Source organism: Gobius niger (genome assembly GCF_951799975.1).
Source record: "Gobius niger genome assembly, chromosome: 17".
Lineage (NCBI taxonomy): Eukaryota > Metazoa > Chordata > Actinopteri > Gobiiformes > Gobiidae > Gobius > Gobius niger.
Genome location: NC_136868.1, coordinates 8,686,891 through 8,710,179, shown reverse-complemented (window position 1 = coordinate 8,710,179; position 23,289 = coordinate 8,686,891). Strand labels below are relative to the sequence as shown.

The window sequence follows — 23,289 nt, the reverse complement described above, 5'->3', positions numbered from 1 at the left end:
GACTGTGAAGATCCTCAGTCATGAAGTAAATACAGGCAGCTCTTTACAGCTTGGTAATAGCATGGTAACTAAATGTGTTATAAAATGGTGATTGTGGTCATTACATAGAACAGGACACACACAGCTCTATTTCTCCTCCATTCCTGTGACTACCATGTTATTATCATCCTATTATCACATTACTGAGCTGTAAAATAACCTGCAATCCATTCATGAGGTTTATCCATTGTCGGGCTTTGTCAAACATTAACAACTTCTCCACCCCCTGTTTAAACCTTTTTGATGTTATTGGCTAAAAAATATATGAATAAAAGCTTCTCCATAATATGTTGTGTTGATTTTCTTCGTGGTAATTATAGAAGTAAATGTGCTACAGAGCTGACTAGTTATTGCAACAACCATTGTGAGACTAGTACCACATTATCACACAGAATATTTTTTCTATACCATGACGTTTTCATTTGTGGACCATTCACAGACCGGTCTAAAGGCTATATCAAAGTAGACTGGCTTGTTCTATTTTGATCACCTGTGTGCTAACTAGGACACCATACCTACGTCCCAAGTCAATGATTAACATTTGAGGACACGCTGCCTGATCGCCTTATCTTTGTGAAAACATCGAGCCACCAAACTGACGTCCAAAGTGGTCCTAAAATGCGACGCTGACAGGCCAATGATGTGATTGCATCAAAGGGGAGTGTGGAGGGAGCAGATTCAACAATTTAGTGTGGATTTGGACGGCAGAAACCATGGCGTCTCTGACCGTTCCTCCACCACAATGTCTGAAGAGGCCACTGCACGTCCCCCACCGGCACATGTTCGGACCGGGACCCTCCAACACCCCAGACAGGATCCTCCAGGCAGGAGCCAAACCTGTGATCGGACACATGCATCCGGAAACATTTGAGGTGTGTGAAAAGGCAACCAAGGCTTTTAAAGGTTTTTGAAAAATACCATGTTGCATTATTTCATTTTCTTCCCTGTTAGTCTTTGCAAAATTGGGATTAGATTTGCAACATGTGGTTTTAACTCAGTATTCAGTTCTTAGTGCACAAAGGTTCAGGAGCATTAACACTGTGAGAGAAGAGAGTGAATTATTAACTGAATGATCACATGCACTATGGACAGTTTTTGTTAAACCTACAGGGTTTCCTGGTTTAAACATGAAAAATAGAAATGGAGGCAGATTACTTTGAGGTTTTCAGAGGACATTACCTATAACAGTTGTAGCCTTAGCAAATGGCTCATTTTGGCCATTACAACTGAGATTTCAATTCAATCATGGTTAATTGTGCAGCCTGAGTTTACTTTAAGGGGAAACATGAAACTGGCAAAACAACAGACTAAACTGCAGCTTTTCCGGGACATCGCAGCCACCTCATTGATCTGAAAATCTCTCGGGGCCCCCCCAATAATAATATATTTACTCTATTCAAAGAAAAGTTTTATAATTGTGAAGCTAAAATTACATAAAAGCAACATTTAGCAATAACTGTGGCTAAATACTGGATTAAAGTTGTATAATGTTTCCTTTCAAAATCCACTTTTTCCAATGTACTTGTTTAACAAGTTTGGGGCCCTCTTGTGGTGCCTCTGAGGCCCCCCGAAGACCCCGACCCCACTTTGGGAACCATTAGACTGAAGTTTTCAGAATGATTGCTGAGGATTTGTAGTGTCAAGTCAAATAGTACAGTAAGAAACGTAAAAATAATTGTGCCTATTATACAGTAGCTGTCGGCATTAGGAGCACAGTGATATGGGAGACATGACAGTTCCTAATGTTAAATTTATTATTTCTAGTTAAGGTTAACATTTTTGATGGCCAAAAATACTAATGATTCCAAATTCAGTTATTATGCTTGATTTTATTTTTCCATACAATAGCGGCGTTTTAAGAAAACAAATTCAAGTCACTGATTCGCCCACATTGTTGCAAACTAAATATGAATTTGCATATAGCCTATCACAGTAACCAATTTTGGCATCACAAAAAAATAGCCTTTTTATATAAATAATGTATGTTGTTTAACGAAAGGCATTTAATTGTGTAATATAAACAAAATCAAGTCTCCAAAAAGAATGAAAAAAATTACCTAAAAATCTGATATAATTAATGACAGATGTGACTTTGGCCGTTTCATATTTACTCACAGATTATGAGCGACATCAAAAGTGGGATCCAGTACATGTTCCAGACGCAAAATAAAGTGACGTTTGCGGTGAGCGGGACGGGCCACACAGCGATGGAGTGCGCCATTTTTAACGCCGTGGAGCCCGGAGACAGTGTCCTGAGCACGTTGAACGGGATCTGGGGAGAGAGGGCAGCGGACATCTTCGAGAGGATAGGTAAACAGAAAATAAAAGAAACTGAAAGTATTTCTATAATAACAACTTAATCATCCATGTGTTTTCATCTTTAGTAATATAAAGGAGTAGTGTATACGACTATATAAGCCTACATAAAGATATTTAATTTGTATGATTCTATAGGCCTACCCAATACAAAGACCTAACTAAAGCCAACACTGCGGAATATTCCAGCTTTTTATGTCACTAATTTACAAGAGCAAACTGTTGTAAAATGCAAAACATAAACAACAAACATGCCAGCAATCACAGTTGTCCTCATAATGATCACATAAAGCTGGTTTTGCTTTTTTAAATTGAACTAATTTATACTAATGTCTGGCTAAATGTACTCAAAGCAAAGCTTCAACATCTCCATGGGGACGAGCTGATGATGTTAGTGGTGAAGTCAGGTCTGAGCTGAGGCAAACCCTCACAGTTTTTTTTTTTTTAACCAATAAACAGCTGTAATAAAATGTACGTTTGCATTTATTATATTGCCCCTCCTGGAACCACCACCTTAACGTGCTGGAGGGGTTTGAGCACCTGAATGATCCTGGGAGCTCTGTTGTCGGGGGCTTCGTGCCCCTGGTAGGGTTCAGAAGCCCCTAATGAGAGACCAACAGGCCCGGTTAGAATCATGAGGCCGTCCTTCCGTGGACCCACCGCCTCAGGAGGAGCCATTGGGGCTGGTGCAATGTGATTTGAAATGCAATGTGAAAAAACAAAACAAAGCATTATTATTTGGGCAGCTGCTCCCACAACCCGGCAATGGAAAAGTGGAATAAAATGGCTGGATAGATGCATTTATTATATTGGGTTTGGATGCCACATATGGCTTTATATCATTAAATACAAGGTGACACAGTGCTTCAGTCTGTTATTCTTAATCTCAGTGGGACTTTCCTGGTTAAATAAAGGTCAAATATTTTTTTTTTTAAATGCATGGTAAATATATAGAGTAGGCGCTCTCAAGCAGAGGTCCTCAACTGGAGGGTTGGGACCCAAAAGCGCGGAGGGGATTGGGGACGTGGGGTTGCAAGCCTCTCCAGAAAACTAGAAAACCTTTCTTTCAATATTTATGCAAAGAAAAAGTGTAGCATCACCACTTCTGTTAAAATGACTGTTATCGGGTTTTCTTTAAATCACAAATTTAGGATTTTGGGCTTTTTTGATGCTTATTCAATTAGAATTTTTGTGGAAAAGATGTTACAAGTCTTAGTCATACTTGGGTCACGGCATCATCCCAGGGTGATTATGGGTCCTGACCGAAGAATAGACTGTCAATGGTACTGACGGCAAACCAGTTGAGACCACTGCTCTCAGGGATCAGGCCTTCACACAAGTAGAAAAAATTAGCTTGCTGAAACCATAACAAGAAACTTGTGAAGGTAGGAAGTAAGAGGATTGAGGCTCACTGTGTTAACAAAAAATAGTGGCAATTAAAAAAAAACATTTAGTCATGGTTTCATCAAGCTCATTTTTTGCTTCCTAATCCTTATATATACAATTTCATTATTCAAATGCTCAGATTGTTATGTTGCCCCTTAACCTTAGTCTTTTCTCCATCCTCCAGGTGCAACAGTAAACACAATTGTAGCGCCCCCTGGTGGATTCTTCAGTCTTGATGAAATTGAGCAGGTACAGTATTGAAGGAAAATAACATTATAAGATATAAATGGTCATGACTGAATGAGTGGACTGTCATGTGTTTCAGGCGTTGTCCAAATACAGACCCGTGCTTCTGTTTGTCACACACGGAGAGTCGTCGACGGGAGTCCTGCATCCTTTAGACGGCCTCGGACCCCTCTGTCACAAGTAAGATGCAGTAGTTGTGCAGTTGTGGTAAATCACAGTAAATCGCTGTCAGTGTTTTTGTTTTAATAGTTTTGTGCCAATATTTGATCTGATCTCTTAATCGGATCTTGTCTTTAGGTATGGCTGCCTGCTACTTGTGGATTCAGTGGCTGCGATGGGAGGGGTGCCTTTGCACATGGACAAGCAAGGTAGTGAGAAAAACATATTTGAATTTGCCAATAAAGTCTTACATTTTTATCACGCATTGTCAATTTTGTAATACTGATTCAGCGTTTATCAAACTCTCTCAACTTTCTCAAACTTAGATTAATTTAGAGACACTTCTTACAGTGTCTTTTCTCTCCTTTTATGATAATTTTTGTTCAGAATAACTTCCACTATCGTCCTATTTTAGACCTAGTTTAGATCTGGTAGTACTCAGAGAGCTCAATGTTTTCTTTAGTGGGACTTGGTGTAAACATTAACCTCTTAAAGGAACAGGCCACCATTTTTACCTACTGTTTTTACCTGAGCTTAGACGAGTTGATACGTACCTGTCTGGTCTTTGTGTCCGTGGAAGAGCTTGGTCGCTTCTTCAGCCCGTTTGGAGCTATAGGAATACGTTGGGAGAGGCCAAATGCTAACAACATCTTTGGTTGTTGTGTGTGACTGAGCGCACGCATAAAGACCAGACAGGTACGCATCAACTCGTCTAAGCTCAGTTTGTAATAACAGTGGCCTATTCCTTTAATCCCCCCCTGAACCGAGCACATTTTCTCCAGTTTGGCTTTATCCAAATCTAAAACCTTCTCGACAAGAGCTAAAACCCTCATTTGAAAGGTAAGACCTACAAAACTGATCTGCGTTGTCGTCACTTTTTTCACATTCTTCTTTTTCATCTAATTTTTGCCACTTTTTCACTTTTTGTTGCTTTTTTTGTTGCTTTTTTGTCAGTTAAGCCACTTTTTTGTTGAGTTTTTGTCACTTTTTACTGCACTCACTGTCTTTGCTGCTATTTTGACTCTTTTTTCAAGAAGCTTTTAGGTTTGGGTGAAGCAAAACTGGAGAAAATGTGCTCGGTTCAGGTGGGGGTTAAGAGGTTAATAACCACTGTATTGATTAATCATTTATTCTGTGAGTTGTGTACCAATAAAAGAGAATATTGTGTCATTCAGTGCTAAGACAATAAACCTATATTCCTCATTTGCAGAGATAGACATTCTGTACACTGGCTCTCAGAAAGTCCTTAATGTTCCTCCGGGCTCAGCTCCCATCTCCTTCAGTGAAAGAGCATGGTAGGTAACCATAGAAACATGGCACATACTGTACAATTATTATCCCACGGAAAGTGACAGTCATGCTCAATTTGTCCACAGTAAGAAAATATTCAACCGTAAAACCAAACCAGTGTCTTTCTTCTTGGATCTGAGCTGGTTGGCAAACTACTGGGGATGTGACGACAAGCCGGCCAGAGTGTGAGACACATTTTCTTAAGTCGATCAGGCAAAACATTATGACCACAGGTAAATAAACAAAAAAATATATTTTCCCCTACAGATATCATCACACTGGGCCAGTCACTGCTTTTTACTCACTGAGGGAGGGCTTAGCTATGCTCGCTGAAGAGGTGAGAGTTTATATTATGATTTTAGGTGAATTTAGTGTTTTAAATGATCTATCCGCCATTCTCAGGGTCTGGAGAATTCGTGGAAAAGGCATGAATCTGTGGCAGAGTATTTCCATGCTGAGCTAGAGACCATGGGCCTAAAGTTGTTTGTCAAGGAAAAGGTATTTGTATAATATGTCTTTCTGTATGGATCTTGCATGTTCTCCGTGTCTGGGTTTCTTGGCTTAAAAACCAAGCTTGACTTTTGACAATAGACTCCACTAAAAAACGTACCTGGACTATTTTGTGAAATAAATGATGGACCAGCACTGAATACGTTTTACATGTCTGTTATAGAAAGCCAGATTACCAACAGTTACAACCATTGTTGCTCCGCATGGATACGACTGGAAAGAGATCACTACGTACATTATGAAAACCCACAATCTAGAGATTTCAGGAGGCCTTGGTCCTTCTGTCGGCCTGGTAAAATGAAAAATCATAGTTACTACAATTTCTCATAACTTACCAAATCCTCAACAAAATGCGTTGTGTTGAATCCTCAGGTGCTGCGTGTGGGACTGATGGGATGTAACAGCACCAGGGCCAATGTGGACATGGTTTTGACAGCCCTCAAAGACGCGCTGAAACATTGCCACAAGAGCAAAGTGTAAAGATTTTGTAACCTTTCTTATGTAATAAACAACATAACATGAGTTTGATGTATTGAATTTGTGACTTTTTGTACTTATTTTCATTTAGGTACTATTTGATGTTTCATGACAGATCACTAGTTTTGGTACTTAATTTCTGCTTTATCGTTTATAAGGTAAATTAGTCCAAACCTTATTGCGCATATGGGCCAAGTTCTCCCAATAACCAACATGAATTCAAGGTATAACATTCAATTCAAATAAATGCCTCAATTAACTTCCATTTACCCCTCTACAAAGCCTCTAGGCCAGTGATGCCCAAAGTGCGGCCCCTCAGACCAGTTTTTTGTGGCCCTCAAGCTGCTTGAGTCCCGTACCCACAGAGCTGTAGAAGAGCTGAGCAGCTCTCTCAGTGGCAGACTGAGACACCCTCAGTGCAGGACGTGCTACCGCAAAGCCTTCATCCCCACTGCTGTCAGACTGTACAATAAGACTGTAAAGTAACATGTGCAATAATCTCTGTATCAGCTGCACTTTATTCCCTGTACCAGCACCACTTATTGGCATCCTGCACTCGGACTGTAACTTTACACCCCGACATTTGACTTATATGACCTGTTCTAGTTTTTATCCTATTTTTATTGTTGCTGCTCACCTATTGTTGTATTTCTGCTGCTTGTTGTACATTGGATACCTCGTTTTTATTCTATTTTACTGGTTGCACATTTTCCTGTCTGTTTATGCACAACTCTGAGTGACCTTCTTTAACGCCGATTGTAGCAAGTGAATTTCTCCATTGTGAGATAATCAAGTATTATCTTATCTTATCTTGTGGAACTAGCACACATTACTATACAGAGTTTAAAAATGTTAAACTTATGCATTTTCCTCCCCCTACATGTTCCAGAAATGTCCGATGCCCCTTTAAAGGGGCTAGATGCAAGTTGACCATTTTATACTCACTACTGCCACCTCAGGTTATACGTGTAACTGCACGAGTGGCAATGCAGGATTTTAGAGAAAGTTGTGGTGAAGGACATTTCACCTCTCATTCCCATTCTCATTCTCAGTCCCTTTAAATAAAGGTGTTAGACACTGTTAAAACAATTCCTCAAAACGCTTGGATGCATTGACCATTGATTTGTGGCCCTCAATGCCGTATGAACGTAAATATGCGGCCCTCATGAAAAAAGCTTGGACACCCCTGCTCTAGGCGCACACACCCCACTTTGAGAACCCCTCTGTACAAGCCCAACTGAAAGGCATGCCAAGAGTGGTTGGTTAATTCGATTAAAGTGCAAATTTGCTTAAAACATTGTTGCCTACCACCTTGAATGGGTGTCCAAGGGCTGTTTAAGTGCTGGTTTGGACCTACTTGGGTGTATTCGGTCGTTTCTGGATTTACTTGCAAGTTCAGGCTATAAAGTGTAAATAATATTGTACAATTTAGCTTCTTTAGCTCAGAAAAATCTTCAAAATGTCTTCTGCGTTCCTCCGTGGCAGCAGAGGGCGCCACAAAGAGGTATTTGCAGCTGTCACCGGAAGTAATTGTTTGCTCTTCATACTTCCGTATTTACAAATGTCGATAAGGCGCGCGATCTGCGTCCACATAGACCACGTCGCTTTATTTCTTTGACTTTATAATGGCGTGCAAAAGAGGAGCGCTTATTGTCCTGGAAGGAGTGGACAAGGCCGGGAAGACCACGCAGTGTAAGAAGCTCGTGCAGGCGCTGGAGCTGAGCGGGAGACCAGCGGAGATGATGAGGTTTCCCGGTAAAACGCATTTCTCTTTCTACTTAAGACCTTATGCTACAAAGCTGTTGGTCTTAGGGTGCCCAACGTAGGCATACAACTTTATGGCCATTCCCCATATCACACATGGCGTGAGTGAAATTGAATTAATAAACTATATCCGCTCGAGTCTTTGTAGCCAATCAGATTCCCTCTAAAAACTCCCCCCTGTAAACAAGGTTGTTGCAGACACATAACTTACCTATTTAGGCTTTGTGTTTGTTCACAGACAGAACAACAACCATTGGACAGTTGATCAGCTCGTATTTGGAGAAGAAGAGTGATTTGGAGGACCACACCGTACACCTGCTGTTCTCTGCCAACAGATGGGAACTAGTGTAAGATAAGATATGATAACCTTGATCTCACAATGGAGAAATTCACTTGTTACGTTCAGCTCTCAGAAACACTGAGGGTGTGCAGGATAGAATTGCATATTTAAAGGAACAGGCCACCGTTTTTCCACACTGTGATATGTTCTTACCTGAGCTGAGACAAGTTGATACACACCTGTCTGGTCTTTGTGCCCGTGGAAGAGCGTGGTCGCTTCTAACTTCACCCCGTTTGGAGCTATAGGAATATACTGGGAGAGGCCAAATGCTAACAACATCTTTGGTCTTTGTGCGTGCCCTCAGTCACGCAAAACAACCAGACACATACCAGTTATGCATCAATTCGTCTAAGCTCAGGCAAGAACATATCTCAGTATGTAAAAACGGTGGCCTGTTCCTTTAAGACAGGGGTGTCCAAACTTTTTTCATGGGGGGCCACATATTGGAGCGTACACGGGGTAAAGGGCCTTGGGTCGGTGGTTAGTTCCACGAAACCTTCGAGTAGCAGAGGTTTAAATTGTGCCTCATGCCTTTATTTATGCTTAAAACCTTAATGCCAGCTCTGTCTCACAATAAAATGCTAGTTGTTAGGTTAGAGTTGTGTAGAATTATTACATATTAAATAAAAAGGACCATGTCTGATGATGTGAACCGATTCAGCAAGCAGCCCGAGGGCCACCAAAAATTGGTCTGAGGGCCACATTTGGCCCGCGGGCCGCACTTTGGACACCCCTGCTTTAAGACCTTCATCCAACTCGTGGAAGATTGTTTGGTCTGTGGTAAACATGGTTTCAGTTAGTCTGCTTACTGCCACTGAAATCAAATTCAGAAAACCTTATTTTAACCAGTGTAAGAACTTAAAGGGACTATACAGAGTTTAAAAATGTGAAAATGATGTATTTTCCTCCTCCTATATGTTCCAGCCATGTCCTAATGTGTAGAATGAGCCCAGACCTGTTCATCACAGCTGTCTATAAAATCCTGCGCTGTCACTCAAAAAGTTGTTACTTCAGGTCCTAAGTGCCGCCATGCACGAGCTTAATATAGAAGCTGCAGTTACATGTAAGACCTGAGGTGGCAGTAGTGAGCATAAAATGACCAACTTGCATCTTAATATGTGGGCTAGATAATTTGCACACATAGTATGTATAGAACAAATAGTTCCATAATTAGTTTTACTTAATATGTAAAAAACAAACAAAAGCAATAACAGTTATTTGAATGACAAACCAAAATTATCAAGGTAGAAGGTTTAAAGCATTTCCTCTGTATGTCAACTCAGAATTATCCATTTTAATTTTACGGTCCCAGTAGCACTTTATTATGGCTTTTGTTATTGATGCTTGTTTTGTACTATGTTTTAATGTTTTTTATATTTATTGGAGCAGCAGCAACTGATTGGATTAATATAAAGTATTCTGATTCTCTCCCATTCGAAAAGCATGATGATTAAGAGGTGATTCTCTTGCTACAGGCCTTTAATGAAGAAAAAGCTCGAGCAGGGCACCACTCTTGTTGTAGACCGTTACGCCTTCTCCGGAGTAGCATTCACCAGTGCCAAACCTGTAAGTCAGCAGCACTCTTTCACAATCTTCAAGGCCATTATCAGCATTTCTATTACGCACTGCATCATCCTGTCTGGTCTGCTCGCTCAGGGCTTCTGTCTGGACTGGTGTAAGAGCCCGGACGTGGGTCTGCCAAAGCCGGACCTGGTCATGTTCCTGCAGCTGAACCCGTCTGAGGCCGCGCAGAGGGGGCAGTTTGGAGAGGAGAGATACGAAAACAGCTCTTTCCAAACGCGAGTCCAGCAGAGGTTTGAAGACCTGATGAAGGATACGTCTGTCAACTGGAAGGTATAACAACCCATCTCTGTGTGATCTTTTAAAATGAGCAACTCTTTGATTGACAAGAAAGTCTGGTGGGTCTTGTGTCTGGTTACAGGTACAATTACTTAAAGGGGGGTATTATGCAAAATCGACTTTTTCAAGCTTTACATCATGTTATTATGTCATTCCCTCATTAAAAACATGCCTGAAGTGTTGCCTTGGCACATTCACTTATTTTTGAGTAATCTGTAAAAACTCTGATGGCGGCCATTTTAGGGATAGGTTTGCCTGAGTCCTCCTAGGAACGCCCCCACCTCCTGGAGACGCCTCCGAGCTTTCGTCACCAGCCGAGTAACCAACTTCTCAGCAGAGCCCCCTCCCCACTGATGCCACAGAAAGCGTGTGGAGGGGGCGTGTCGGAAAAGGTCAGAGGTTCTTAAAGAGACAGAGGCCTATTTCAAGACATTCACTACAGCCATTTTGAGAGAGCAATTTTATACAAGGCAGTTATTCTAATTTACTGCATTTACAGACAAACAGAAGGTTTGGTCATCATTGTAGTGTGCTATAGACTGGTGCTATGTGATTGAAAAAAGCATAATACCCCCTCTTTAAAGAACAAAAGCTTTCTGCTGCTGCTGAAAGTTCACACGTCACTGTGATTGGTTATATCCACACGTTACTCACTCGGGCATGTTGAAATTAACCAATAGAAAGAGTGAGTCAGTGTTTGAGCATGAAGCTGAACAGAATCACGAAGTGGAGATCGTAACAGCAGAGATCAGATTATAACAGCAGCAGCAGCATGCACTTTTAATACAGACGGCGTCTCTGGTATCGCCCATATATGGTCATGTTTGAAAACAGTTAAGGGGGAAAACAATGAGGAAAAATCTAAACTTTCTCTAATTATTCAAAAACTTCTTTAACAAATGCTGAATTATGAATATAGTTTTCTACTCAATAAAGATACAAAGACATGGGAAGGAGCAAAGTGGTTCAACAGCCCATAAATAACAAAGAATGCTAACATGATGCTACATGTTAGCCTCGTGCTAATGCTAACACTAGCTATGGCTGCCGTTTTTTTTTTTTTATTTTTTTTTTTTGTTTCTACTAAACAATCTGCTATGAAAAAATATCCATATTGACCTGATTTAGACTTGACTTTATTTGCATGTGATAAATAAGTATCTTTCGCGGGAAAATGGCTAAAAAGAGTGAAAAATTGTGTTTCCCTAAAGATTCCGTTTTCCCCTTGGCGAGGCCACGCCCCCTTCTATGACGCAATGCCGTCTGTATTTTCACCTAGCAATTTATTCTGTGCATAACTTTCAACCACCATAATCCTGTTGCCACTAACTTTCTTGTTTTAAATACACTTTTTTCTTTTTGCAGGTCATTGATGCCGCTCGGAGTGTTGAGGATGTCCACACAGACATTCAAAACCACAGTTTGAACACGATCCACAAAGCGCAGGACATGCCTGTCGGAGAACTCTGGAAATGAACGCGGATGAACTTTAACATAATTGAAATTACTGATCATTGCAGCATCCTTCCTGCTAAATTGCTTCATACAGAGCTCTAAATGAATTGTTCTTGTATTGATGTATGGCGGGGACATGTGCTGCAGAGGCCTCAAAAGTACTGTATTACCGGTGTAATCAAAATGCCAAATATACTATATAAGTGATGTGTAACCTTGCTAATATCAGTTCTACATAATAATAAGACCAGATACAATGAGGGAATGTCAATATTTTTTAGCTTTTCCTGTACCGAGGTCGGTGAACATCAGCTACAAAAAAAGTGTTGAAAATCAAGGCCATTTGATCAAATAGCAGGAGTACTTTTATTTTCTTATTTAAACCGTTGGTATTACATATTACCATAGTCTAAATGGTATGAGTAATAAATAAAAACATGTATATGGTTTAGTGTTGAATAATTATTACAACTCTTCAGCAGACCGGGCTAAATTTGGTTTTGTTACAGGCTTGGCTTTGATTAGTGAGCGACCACTGCGTAAGCCATGGAGGGTCGTCATAGGTTTTACATGATTTCCATTGTCTTTTTCACACAACATAAAACTGTTATGGCAATTTACTTTGTGGAGTCAGGGAAAGGCACCAGATCACTTGAGAATAAACAATTAAAAGACTCGTTAAGACTGGAAACGGAAACGCGGTGTGGAGATGTGCACAGACTGGATCCTGAGCCCCTGCTACTGCTGCGTCCACGGAGCAGCCATGTTGGATAGGTTCAGAAGCTTTTTGGGGAGATCGCCGCTTTCGCACGTTTGACCTCATCATCAGAGCAGGACGGGCTCGAGAGGGCTCCGCTAATGTTCGCCCCTCGATTTACGTGTGTTCCCTTCTGATTCAGGAGCAGAGATGGAGTCTTTTGTCTACAGTTCAAAAAGTTCAGATGAATGTGTCATCACAGGGAAAGGATCTCAAACTCTTCATCTTCTGAGTCAAAGAACCGCTCCAGTCTGTCCGAGTCTGAGAAATCTGAAGGGGAAAGAAAATGGCAATGTATTCATGAATTTCTTAATGTATGCTTCTATAAAAAATGTTTCAAAACAAAAAGCTAATATCGACACTTTTATTTTTTATTGTCGGTATAAACAAGAGGGCATAAGCAATGCCAAGGGCTGCGTTTAGCCGGACTGAAACCATGTGTGGAGTTTGCATGTTCTCAGTAGGTTTTCTTGGGTTCCCCTTCCACGAAAACATGTAAAATAGGTTCCCCCTGGGGCCAGGAAATGAGTGTGTTTGTGACTGGGGCAAAAGATTGAAATTAGCACGGCGTGTCTTGTCTAGTGATGGGTTAATGATACCTCATAGTGTGTGTCACACACTTTCAAAATAGAGTCACACTATGTTGGTTGGCCTTATAAGCGCCATCTGGTGGCATAAAAGCATTGCTGCAGTGAGTCTGAAATAAGCGCACTCAGCTCATTTATTCTCGTTCAAAAATATGAAGCAGGATTGAACTGAGAGGGAGAATTTAGAAAGAGGAAAACTGCTCTGGATAATGAGAACAGAAACAAATTAATCATAATTAGTTATTAATTAATTATTAATTATCAGTGAAACAACCATCTAAAAATGAAGTCACTGACCAAGATTTAATAAAGGATAGTGCTTGTGACAATAACAGGGCACCAAACTTATTTTTGTTTTTGTTTACCAGCGAATATCAAGTCAAACGACTAAACAATCGTAGCCCATCATCTGACTTGAGCTCACGACCCTCTGATTATTAACCGGATGCTCTCCTCCGCTATGTGAGCTGCATGACGACGTACTTGCGGACTAGCCTATATCTATGTTTTTGCAGAGCACTTCAGTAGGACGTGAAAGAGAAGAAATTAGTTGGCTCCTGTGCTTTACATGTTTTCTATTGAACCATTTTGTCATCAGGGCAGCTTTGCCTAGTGGCCAAAGTTTTGGGCGGCCCCTGATCAGCGCCCGGTGCATAAATTCCACATGACAAAATGAGCCAGGTGTTGCTCTCGTTCAACTAGCGCCCCCTGCTGCTCGCTGCTGCTCGTGGCACATGACACTGCATGATACAAAATGACACAGTGAAAGTGTTGGTCACGTGACTTTTCTTAAAACAATACGCTCCTGACACAACTCGGTCGTGGTGTTGCTTTCAGTGCATGACACGTGTATCTGTGCCTCGGCTCACTTAGCCCATCACTAGCGTTTAGCCAGACTGAAACCATGTGTGGAGTTTGCATGTTCTCAGTAGGTTTTCTTCAGTTTCCCTACCACGAAAACATGTAAAATAGGTTCCCCCTGGGGTGAGGAAATGGGCGTGTTTGTGACTGGGGCAAAGGATTGAAATGAGCATGGCGTGTCTTGTCTGTTCTTTAACAAAAAAAAGCAAACCAATCTAAATCAATCTTGTCTTGTAAGATCCATAGAAAAGCCCAATTGAAAGTATTTTTCTGTTTTCAAACAAATAGCCAACACATATAGCTTTAAAGAAATGCAAAATACATTGAAACCTCTATATCAGATTTTTGGTATATTATTTGTGAAGCGTTGTCCCAGACCTACTTGTGGTTGAGTTTTCTTACCAGGAGTGAGGTTTAGGGCGTCCACGCTGACCATATGGGAGGGCTGACTGTCCACAAGCTCAAACATGGGCAAGCCACCTCTGTTGCAGGAGAGCTGAAGAGAAATATATTTTATTTACGGTTTAAAATGTAACAAAGTCAGATTAAAGGGAAACTGTTATGACAGAAAACGTACCCTCCTGATTCGCATACACCAGTCGTCAAACTCGTCCTCTGTCTTGAAGAAGAATCCCTGAAATCCACAGATAACAGTCCAGTGTACAACAATGGTATAGTTTGAAGTTTTTCAAATGTGTCAAGTTAAACTGTACCGCTGCGATGGATGGGTCCAGCTCACAGATGTGCATGCGGCAGGGCGGGTGCTGACAGTGGTACGTATCGTCTGGGACATGGCTGTCTTCGCTGGGCTCCACTGCGGGCTGTGTGGTGTGGGGGTCCAAGTAAATCAACTCCTCTCCTGGACGAAAACATACATAAGTGTGAGCGAAACGTAAAACATAGTGAGTAAAAGTGAACGGTGTTTGAAAAAAGCTGACTTAATGCTCACCGACAAAACCGATGAAGTAATGTGCACTGTTTGGTTTGCCCCCGATTACACCCAAGGACTGGGGCAGCATGAAGCATTGCTGAGAAGAGAATAAAAGCCAGAGTGAGATTAAATAGCCCTTTTCATTCTTACGTCCCACACAACCAAAGTTCTGACCCATGTTTAAAACTTTTATTTATTTTTTGCCACAGTAATAAAAGCTGTCCACCTACTTCTCCTGTGTTGCAATTACTTATTTTATGTCTTCAATGCCCCATCACAGCTGTTGCTAACCGTAGCACCTAAAGTTATTACCGCTATTTGTTTTATGGCTTTCTTCTGGTCTGGGTTTGAGTATTTATGGCCATTTTGGTGGTAGTTTGTTGTTTTTATTGTTGGTTGAGGCGTGTTGTGCCAAGCAACCAAGAAAAGTCCCTTTAAGAATCTATGTGTTCCAGCTCCTCTTACTTATGTGTTGTAAATAAACCCAAAACATGGCAAAAACCTCCAGAGAGGAATGTGACGATGAGCCTCTGGGCACAGCACGGTGGGCGCCCAGGTTCCCAGAGGCAGTGGAAATTTGCCTCGAAGGACAATTAAGTCTACAAATACAGTAGGATTTATTAATGAGAATTGATTAGAGATGGGAAAAGGGCGTTGGCAACACTGTTGGTTTAAGACACCAGAAGAATGTGCAGTGACTGGAAGATGATTGTTTAAATGGTTGGTTGTGCAAGAAAAACAACAGATTAAAATGCTTTACCATGTTACACTACCTGAAGCTGTGTTTTGAGCTGCAAACGCAACTTAAAGTAATCTTTGGATCTTCTTCAATGGCTATTCTCAGCACCAGCAGCTCCCAAAAAGTTCCAACTGAGGTCCTACAGATCAAGGAAATACTTTCCTAGAGCTTAAAAGGAAAAGGCCACCATTTTTCCATACTGAGATATGTTCTTACCTGAGCTTAGACGAGTTGATACGTAACTGTCTGGTCTTTGTGCGTGCGCTCAGTAACGCAAATGTTGTTAGCATTTAGCCGGTCCCTGCACAGGTATAGCCTCAAACTGAGGGGAAGTTAGAAGCTACCGAGCTGCTTCACGTTTTCCCTATTTAAATACAGTTATGTGAACCTTTACACTATCCAAGTCTAATTACACAAAATTAAACATGTTGATTTTCAAAGCCGAGTAAGTAATAGTAGTAGTAATCCACGCAGTAAAGTGAGATATTACTGCAAAGACGTTGAAGTGCTCCTATGTTATTATGCCTTACAATATTAGTACCCCTTTTTATCCGCTTAGAAAATTGACATGTTTAATTTTGTGTAATTAGACTTGGATAGTGTAAAGGTTCACATAACTGTATTTAAATGCATCAACTTGTCTAAACTCAGGCAAGAACATATCTCAGTATGTAAAAACGGTTGCCTATTCCTTTAATCCTCTCGTGAAGTGACAACACTCACCTTCGCTTCACAGCCACACAAGCTACACTGACTTTTTTTTACTCTTTTTGAAACCGCTGTACGCCGAAGGGGAGCAAGAGGTGGTGGGAGTGGCTTATCAAGATTTGGTGAGAAAACTACAGGTTATTTTGTTTCAGCTGTTTTATATCAATATGGCATTTTCTAACCAACACATTTTAAGATAGGGATGAAGATGTGTTTGAGATTATTACCTGCAAAAGCATAATAATGATATAAGGATTCACTTGGTAGTGCACATTCTAAATTCTAAGCTTCAGATGCATTTTTACATGAGAGAAGACTGAAAGATGAGATTATTGAAATAGACTTTTATCTTATTTTCCAAGTAACGGCAGTGTTTGTTATTACCATTTGCAACTTTAAAGCAGTACTAAGTAACGTGTTTACCTTAATAAATCCTTTCTGTAGTCCCTGTGTGGGTAATACAAGTGTTTATGGGATGATTGGAGGGTCTTTCATCTCCCCCTGGTGTCTCTGACCAGAAAACCATGTTTGCAACTTGACGGCCACCAGTCCGGAGAAAGCAATACACACTAATGAAATCACGAAGAAGAAGCTAACATGCTAACGGGCAAAGCTAACTGCGGGCTAACGTCACTTTAAACAGTATTTACAGCAAAGTTTGAGTGAAAAAAAATATTTCCATTGTATAATTGGATGCATTGTAACCCTCTCTCCCTTCGCCTTTCCTGTCGGCGTAGTATTTACTCTCCAAGACAATTAATAAGTTAAAAAATCGTAACTTTCTACTACACCTGCAGTTGCGCTTATGGCCTCTAGGGGGAAGAGTTACTTAGTACTGCTTTAAAATTGCGAAATAGATATGGGTAAAGTATGATGACATATAAACATCTGTGTCACCTTGAGGGGCTCGATGTAGGCGTCGTTGATGTCACTCAGTCCCAGCCTGAGTGGAATGAGCAGAACCAGGGGTCTCCACAGAGCCGTCTCCTCCTCGGCCAGAGCACAGGCGCCCTCCAGGCAGCCATTCAGCACCCCTGCCCCCTCCGTCCCACCACACGCCCCGTCCAGCCACGGCATGCACAGCCTCTCTGCAGTGAAAACAAGACACTCTTTACATATGTGCATTGTGCAGTGATAAAAGTACTCTTAGAAGTACAATTTCAACAAAAGGTTAGGCAAGTAAATATTTGAGAAAATGCAATTGATTACTATCCAGGTTTGCCCATTATATATAACACTCTTTCAATAGTTAATGTTAAGATGGAAGTATTTTTTACCTTTGAGAACTAAAAATCCAAATCTATTAATTATAAAAAACAAGTTACAAACCATGTCAATATTTGTTAGCCTGTTTCTGTACAGCATGATCGCTCTTATCCATAAAACTCAACATTATCACAATTAATACTGTACATTAATAGTAAAATGAACCTTTTATTGATCCTTCTCATTATGAAAATAGCTGTGTTGCAAATAAACAAGTTTCGAAGTGGGACTATTAATAGACAAAGTAAAGCTGCAGTATCAGATGAGCCAGAGCGCAATGAAGAAAAAAAAAAAAAAAAAAGGATCGTGAGGCTCGAAGTTGTGGCCAAATAAATCATTCGGCCGGTTTGTGTTTCCCTTTAAGACGGCCAGAGTGAGAGGCAGGAACTTTGCCAATGCAGTGACCACCGCCACTTTGCAAAATAATGTACTGACTCGACAAGACTCCAAAGCACATCTGCGAGAAAGATGGTGGAAATAGAAATCACAGCGACGGCGCGTGAACTCACTGATCTCCTCTATGACCACCGTGTTGTCCATTGCCACGTGTACGACCAGCCGGCTCCATGTATCGAACACTGTCAGCTTCCTGCAGGGAAATCAGAGAAGAACCGGGTCATTCTCAAGGGCATTTTATTGTTTTTTATTTATCTAACACGAGAGGGCAGATTATTATCATCTGTTTGAGCAAGCTTTATGCGGCAATGTGGTGTTTCACTCAGATAAAGTGTGGAAAAGATGGTGCAATCAAATATAAGCAGTCGTTGGCACCGGTGACTGCTGAGTAACAAGAGGCAGACATCTTGCTTTGCCAACACAGCTTTAAAATACTTGCCTTCAAAGGAAATGAGGGTTTATGGGGGTTTAGTAGTAGTCCTTTATGTGTAGTAAAGTATGGCAGTGCTCAGTTATCCGAACCCCTAATTATAGAAAAAATGTCAATAGTTTTACAGCTTTTCCGATGAGCACATGTTATGGTTTAAAGACATTGTAACTTAAGCATGTTTTGGATTTGGACTTGGACTGACAACTACAGTACAGACGCTACGAAATATACTTAAAATCCTACAGTGTGGACTTGACAGCGATACTCAACATATAGAAGTGCTCAGGACCTTCCCATTTTGAGATTGTTTTGTTTTTGTGAAATGGTCTATGTGCAACTGGATAGACAGGAGGGGTATAAACCATACACCGAGATGGATGATACAGCATAATCAATAAATACAATGTACCTATATCATGATGCAATGTGTTGAATTATTTATCACATTGTAATAGATGAAAAGTGCATTTACTAAGAAATGTATAGAACTAAGAGACATTTATCTTCATGTGTGGCACTAACGATTAACATAGGATCTGTTGGTAAAAGCTAAGGTAAAGATGGAACATAATGAGCGCAGAAAAAGACTTTCAAAGACACACACAGCACTTACTTTAGGACTTGGGCGACTGTGTTTGGTCCGTACCACTGGCCAATAGGTTTTCCCTCTCCGACTCCCATTTGAGCTGTGAGCAAAACACGTTATTACATTCGCGTTTATCAATATTTTTTTCACAGGCTACTCTCAACATCCCTGGATCAAACGTGTTGAAAGCCATGTGCTCATCCAGGACATTACAGCGTGCACTATACACAAAAACATGATCCATCTGCCCTTCCATATCAAAGGCTATGGACGTCCTCTGGGCAGAAATAGATTATCAGAGGCACTCAGATGCGTTAATAGTCTTTGCTTGAGTAGTCTATGTTCTGTACAATGTAATCATGTTTTGCTTAATAGCATTATTTGCATTTATCTCTATATCTATTGCTTGTTTTTCTTTTTCACTGGAAACTGCTTTTAAGGAAATTGATCAACAATGACCAAGCATTTCCCTGAATCAATAAGTCTGTCTCACTCTTGTAAACTTGTTGAATTTTTAAATCTGGTTAAACTATTTTCCTTATTCCAATTATGTGTCTCAAGCCCGTGACTGTCTTACCAATCTGATGGATGGAATAATAGCTGTCCTTCTTGTCGATGAAGGCGTTGAGAATACTGACGTACTCTTCTCTTTGTTTATGACCTTTGGCCCATCTCCAGTCTGGGAACAAAAAGGCGGTTATCTCGTCTGCTGTGTTCACTGAAGGAGATGTCAACGCACTGAAAAGCTGCAGCCAGAGCCACATTACAGTGATAACACCAGCTTATGTCCAGTCAGTGCCAATCCATTACAATAGGGATGTCACATCAATGGTTATATAGTGACAACGTACAGTCATGAATGTCAAGTGTCACGACATTCAATAATATCCCAAAACCAATTGTATAAAAATGGAGCAGCCTGATACAAAGAACAGAGACATTTTAATTAGAGACATTAATAACTTACCGGTAGCTGCTTCTCTGGTAGAGTCATGATTTACGCTTAATTTAAAGGGATTATACAGAGTCTAAACATTTTTAAATTATGTATTTTCCTCCCCCTACATGTTCCAGCAATGTCCTAAGGCAGTGGTTCTCAACCTTTTGGAGCCACGACCCCCATTATAACAGTTAACTGGGCTCATGACCCCCTGCCCGGGTCACACCGTGGGAGACGGGGACAATAGCCTGTATAATTCTTAAAAAACAAAGGGGAAAAAAACAATGGCTAAACAAAATTATTAAAATTAAGAACAAATGATAGCACTTTGGTAAAACATGCTCCAATAACACACATGCTCCAATAAAATAATAATAAAATATATATTTTTAATCTAAATGATCTGGCGACCCCCCAAATTTGTCTCACGGCCCGGTTGAGAACCAATGTCCGAAGGTGTAGAATGAGCCCAGACCTGTTCACCACAACTGCCTGTAAAATCCTGCACTGTCACTCCAAAAGTTGTTAATTCGGGTCCGAAGTGCCGCCATGCACAAGCTTAATATAGAAGGTGCAGTAACACGTATGACCTGAGGTGGCAGTAGTGAGTATAAAATGGCCAACTTGCATCTAGCCCCTTTAAGCCTGCTAATTATGGCCAATTTAGGCAGTATTTGGAAGGTAAAATATTTGTCGGGGTGGTTCCTGTTGTGAAAAGCTTGACAGCCAATAACAAAGATAATGATCCTTTGCTCAATTTCAGTCCACACATATTTGATCCCACACTTTACAAATATGACAATAACAACTGTCAGGGAGAAGAGGTAGCATTTCTACAATACTACCCAAAAATGCGTGCACCCCGATGTGAATATTGTTCTACCCCGACATGAAAATAAAGATTGTTCCTACCTCTGCCTAGATGTCTGCACACCAGCGCCTGTCCCAGGATCATCTGGCCGCACCGTAACATACATCCCCATCCCGTGTCTGACGTGGGCCCTGTCCCGCCTGTCAAGGGAAAAACAAATTGAATGGAATACGACGTAACATAAAGCAAATAAATGTTACAAGCAGTCGACATACCGATCGGTGGAAAGTTCTTCCTATATGTGAACCACAGCCTTGAAGCGACGTCAGATAAAATGTCTTCCTTTTCTAAATGGAGAGCACAATATACTGTAGCATGTGGTCGACTCATACATAATAAGTCGTTGATTTCTGATTTGCATGTAGTTTGTTTGTACCTGTGAGGGCACTGTACTCTGTTCCCAAGACCCACACTGGGTCTGAGGTCTCGGGAAACTCTTCAAACTCTCCAAAACGCAATGTGTCGTACGTCAAAGTAGCTGCGAACAACAGATGATATTGTAATTTGTTATTGCATTGTTAAAATCCTCTTATTTTGTAAATCATTTGTAGTGTTGACATCTGGCTTTGATTTCATTGTACAATAGAACAATGAAATTATGTAGATCAGATGTTGATTTCTAAAGAAACAATAGAGTTCGGGAAATTCCACTGTTACCATGGAGATCCGCCATCTTTGCAGCTGTTAGCATACATTTCCATTGACTAACATTTGCTAAAAAAAAGTGGAGAAAATAGCCGTGGAACAACTCCCTTAGCTGCGGAGTTACTGCTGGTAAATACATCTAACTCACTGTGGTGTCCAAGTGTTTTAATGTGAACAAAAACTTCAGTATTTTAACTTTTAAAATCTCCATTAGTTCATAATTGCTGCTAATCCCATAATGCTTAGCGATATGACATCACATTCCCGAACTCTATATGATATTCTGGTATTTCATGACAGTGGGATAGTAGCGTCTCATCACATCCAGAAACTTCAGCCTTGGTAAAGCAAATAAGGTGCAAGTGACCCAATCACTTTATCTCAGCTGAAACCGGTGCATAGTAAACAAAAAAAAAAAAAAAAAAGAAACAGGTTAGGTTCCCTCAAGCACTTAAAAAACTAGTTTGCGGACCAGACAGGCGAAACATCCTCAACTTTAACAACCCAGTCCAGTTAACAGCATAGAGAAGCTAAACCTTAACAACGATGGCAAACTCCAGGAGGATTATGGTCTCACACAAGCATTACTGTGGGAAAGAATAAAAATACACTGATTTGGTTGCTTGTGGTGCATTACAAATGACAGCCCATCACTTGCAAAGGTTTTTATTGCAGGAGATTGTTTTCCTTTCCATTCCTGGAGGTATCTGGTATCCAAAACAAATCTGTCCAATAAAACATCCTCCTATCATAATAGCTTTCAATTATATTTCGTGAACAAAGGATAACATAGTTTCTGATGCAACACAGAGGCAAACTTGACACAGTCACTGGGCAAAACGTTATGAAGACAAAAGTTAAGCTATCCGACTGCTGCCTCGCATTAAGACTTGATCTTTTTACTAAATAAAATAACATGGCTGCGTGATGTCGTCAAGCCACTCAATGACCTTTGTTAGTACGGTGTAATATGGTGTCATTAGATAACAGAGAATGCAGTAAGAAAAAGTGGTGCATCAGCAGTAAATGTTTCCTTTGGGCGTAACGCTAAGTTAGCACATCAGACACCCAAGGACAGGGGACCCGTGTGGAAAGTAGGGGCCAGAAAGCGTCACAACACCGGGGGAAGAACACGAATGGCATCCGAAAAAGGCCCAGGGAGTTGCACAGCTGTAAAACGAGCTGTCATGGCGTGTGTCCCCCTAGTTTTGGCACAAACAGCAGGCTAACGTTGGCTAGCATAGTTAGCTCTGGCCAACACTTTAGCAAGCTAGTGTTCGTTTCCGAGGCTACAAAGCAACAGCGATGGACACGACACCCGCTGTTTGTTGGGGTTATTTCACAAAACAGAACGAGCTATTTTTAACCGGAGGCTCGTGCCACGCCGGTGTTCAGTGTTTAGCGGATGTAATACTTTGGTGATAATGCAGAAAAGTACGGGGAATTTGCGGTTACCTGCATCCATCCCGACGGTGGTGAGCCCGTGTTGTTGTCCTCTGCTCTGGGTCAGCTGGGCCAATGGGAGCCAGTCCTGCTGCGGAATTCAGACGGGGGCGGGACGTCTCCAAAAAACAGCCAAACAGAGCCCAGACAAAAAAGAGGACTCCTGCACGATGACGTATCACTCTCAGAAGATTTTTTTTTTTTAAAGGACTTTCCACTCTCATCATGACATCCGAAAAATACAAAACCAAGACCAACATCTGTAAATAGATTTTGAAATTCCAACT

At 40.9% G+C, this 23,289-nt stretch overlaps 3 protein-coding genes across 3 annotated transcripts; 2 read left to right on the top strand and 1 right to left on the bottom strand.

Annotated features, from left to right (window-relative positions):
• The first annotated feature begins 555 nt into the window (after nt 1-555).
• Nucleotides 556-6,458, top strand: agxta (alanine--glyoxylate and serine--pyruvate aminotransferase a). Its single transcript, XM_079574968.1, has 11 exons — nt 556-911; nt 2,157-2,349; nt 3,926-3,990; nt 4,067-4,167; nt 4,285-4,355; nt 5,357-5,441; nt 5,523-5,621; nt 5,704-5,773; nt 5,839-5,934; nt 6,110-6,238; nt 6,319-6,458. The coding sequence occupies exons 1-11, from the start codon at nt 753-755 to the stop codon at nt 6,424-6,426; spliced, it is 1,176 nt and encodes a 391-aa protein (XP_079431094.1). The 5' UTR covers nt 556-752; the 3' UTR covers nt 6,427-6,458.
• Nucleotides 6,459-7,977: 1,519 nt separating this feature from the next.
• dtymk (deoxythymidylate kinase (thymidylate kinase)) lies at nt 7,978-11,930 on the top strand. The gene is made up of 5 exons (XM_079575000.1): nt 7,978-8,178; nt 8,426-8,534; nt 10,003-10,093; nt 10,184-10,381; nt 11,753-11,930. Exons 1-5 carry the CDS (start codon nt 8,049-8,051, stop codon nt 11,861-11,863), a joined length of 639 nt encoding a protein of 212 aa, XP_079431126.1. The 5' UTR covers nt 7,978-8,048; the 3' UTR covers nt 11,864-11,930.
• A 247-nt stretch (nt 11,931-12,177) lies between these two features.
• On the bottom strand, nt 12,178-23,102 carry atg4b (autophagy related 4B, cysteine peptidase). The gene is made up of 13 exons (XM_079574967.1): nt 23,015-23,102; nt 21,291-21,392; nt 21,130-21,201; nt 20,956-21,054; nt 19,681-19,782; nt 19,131-19,203; nt 18,201-18,280; nt 17,323-17,513; nt 14,997-15,075; nt 14,761-14,906; nt 14,625-14,681; nt 14,450-14,543; nt 12,178-12,869 (listed from the first exon to the last, which is right to left on the bottom strand). Exons 1-13 carry the CDS (start codon nt 23,022-23,024, stop codon nt 12,796-12,798), a joined length of 1,179 nt encoding a protein of 392 aa, XP_079431093.1. The 5' UTR covers nt 23,025-23,102; the 3' UTR covers nt 12,178-12,795.
• Nucleotides 23,103-23,289: the final 187 nt, after the last annotated feature.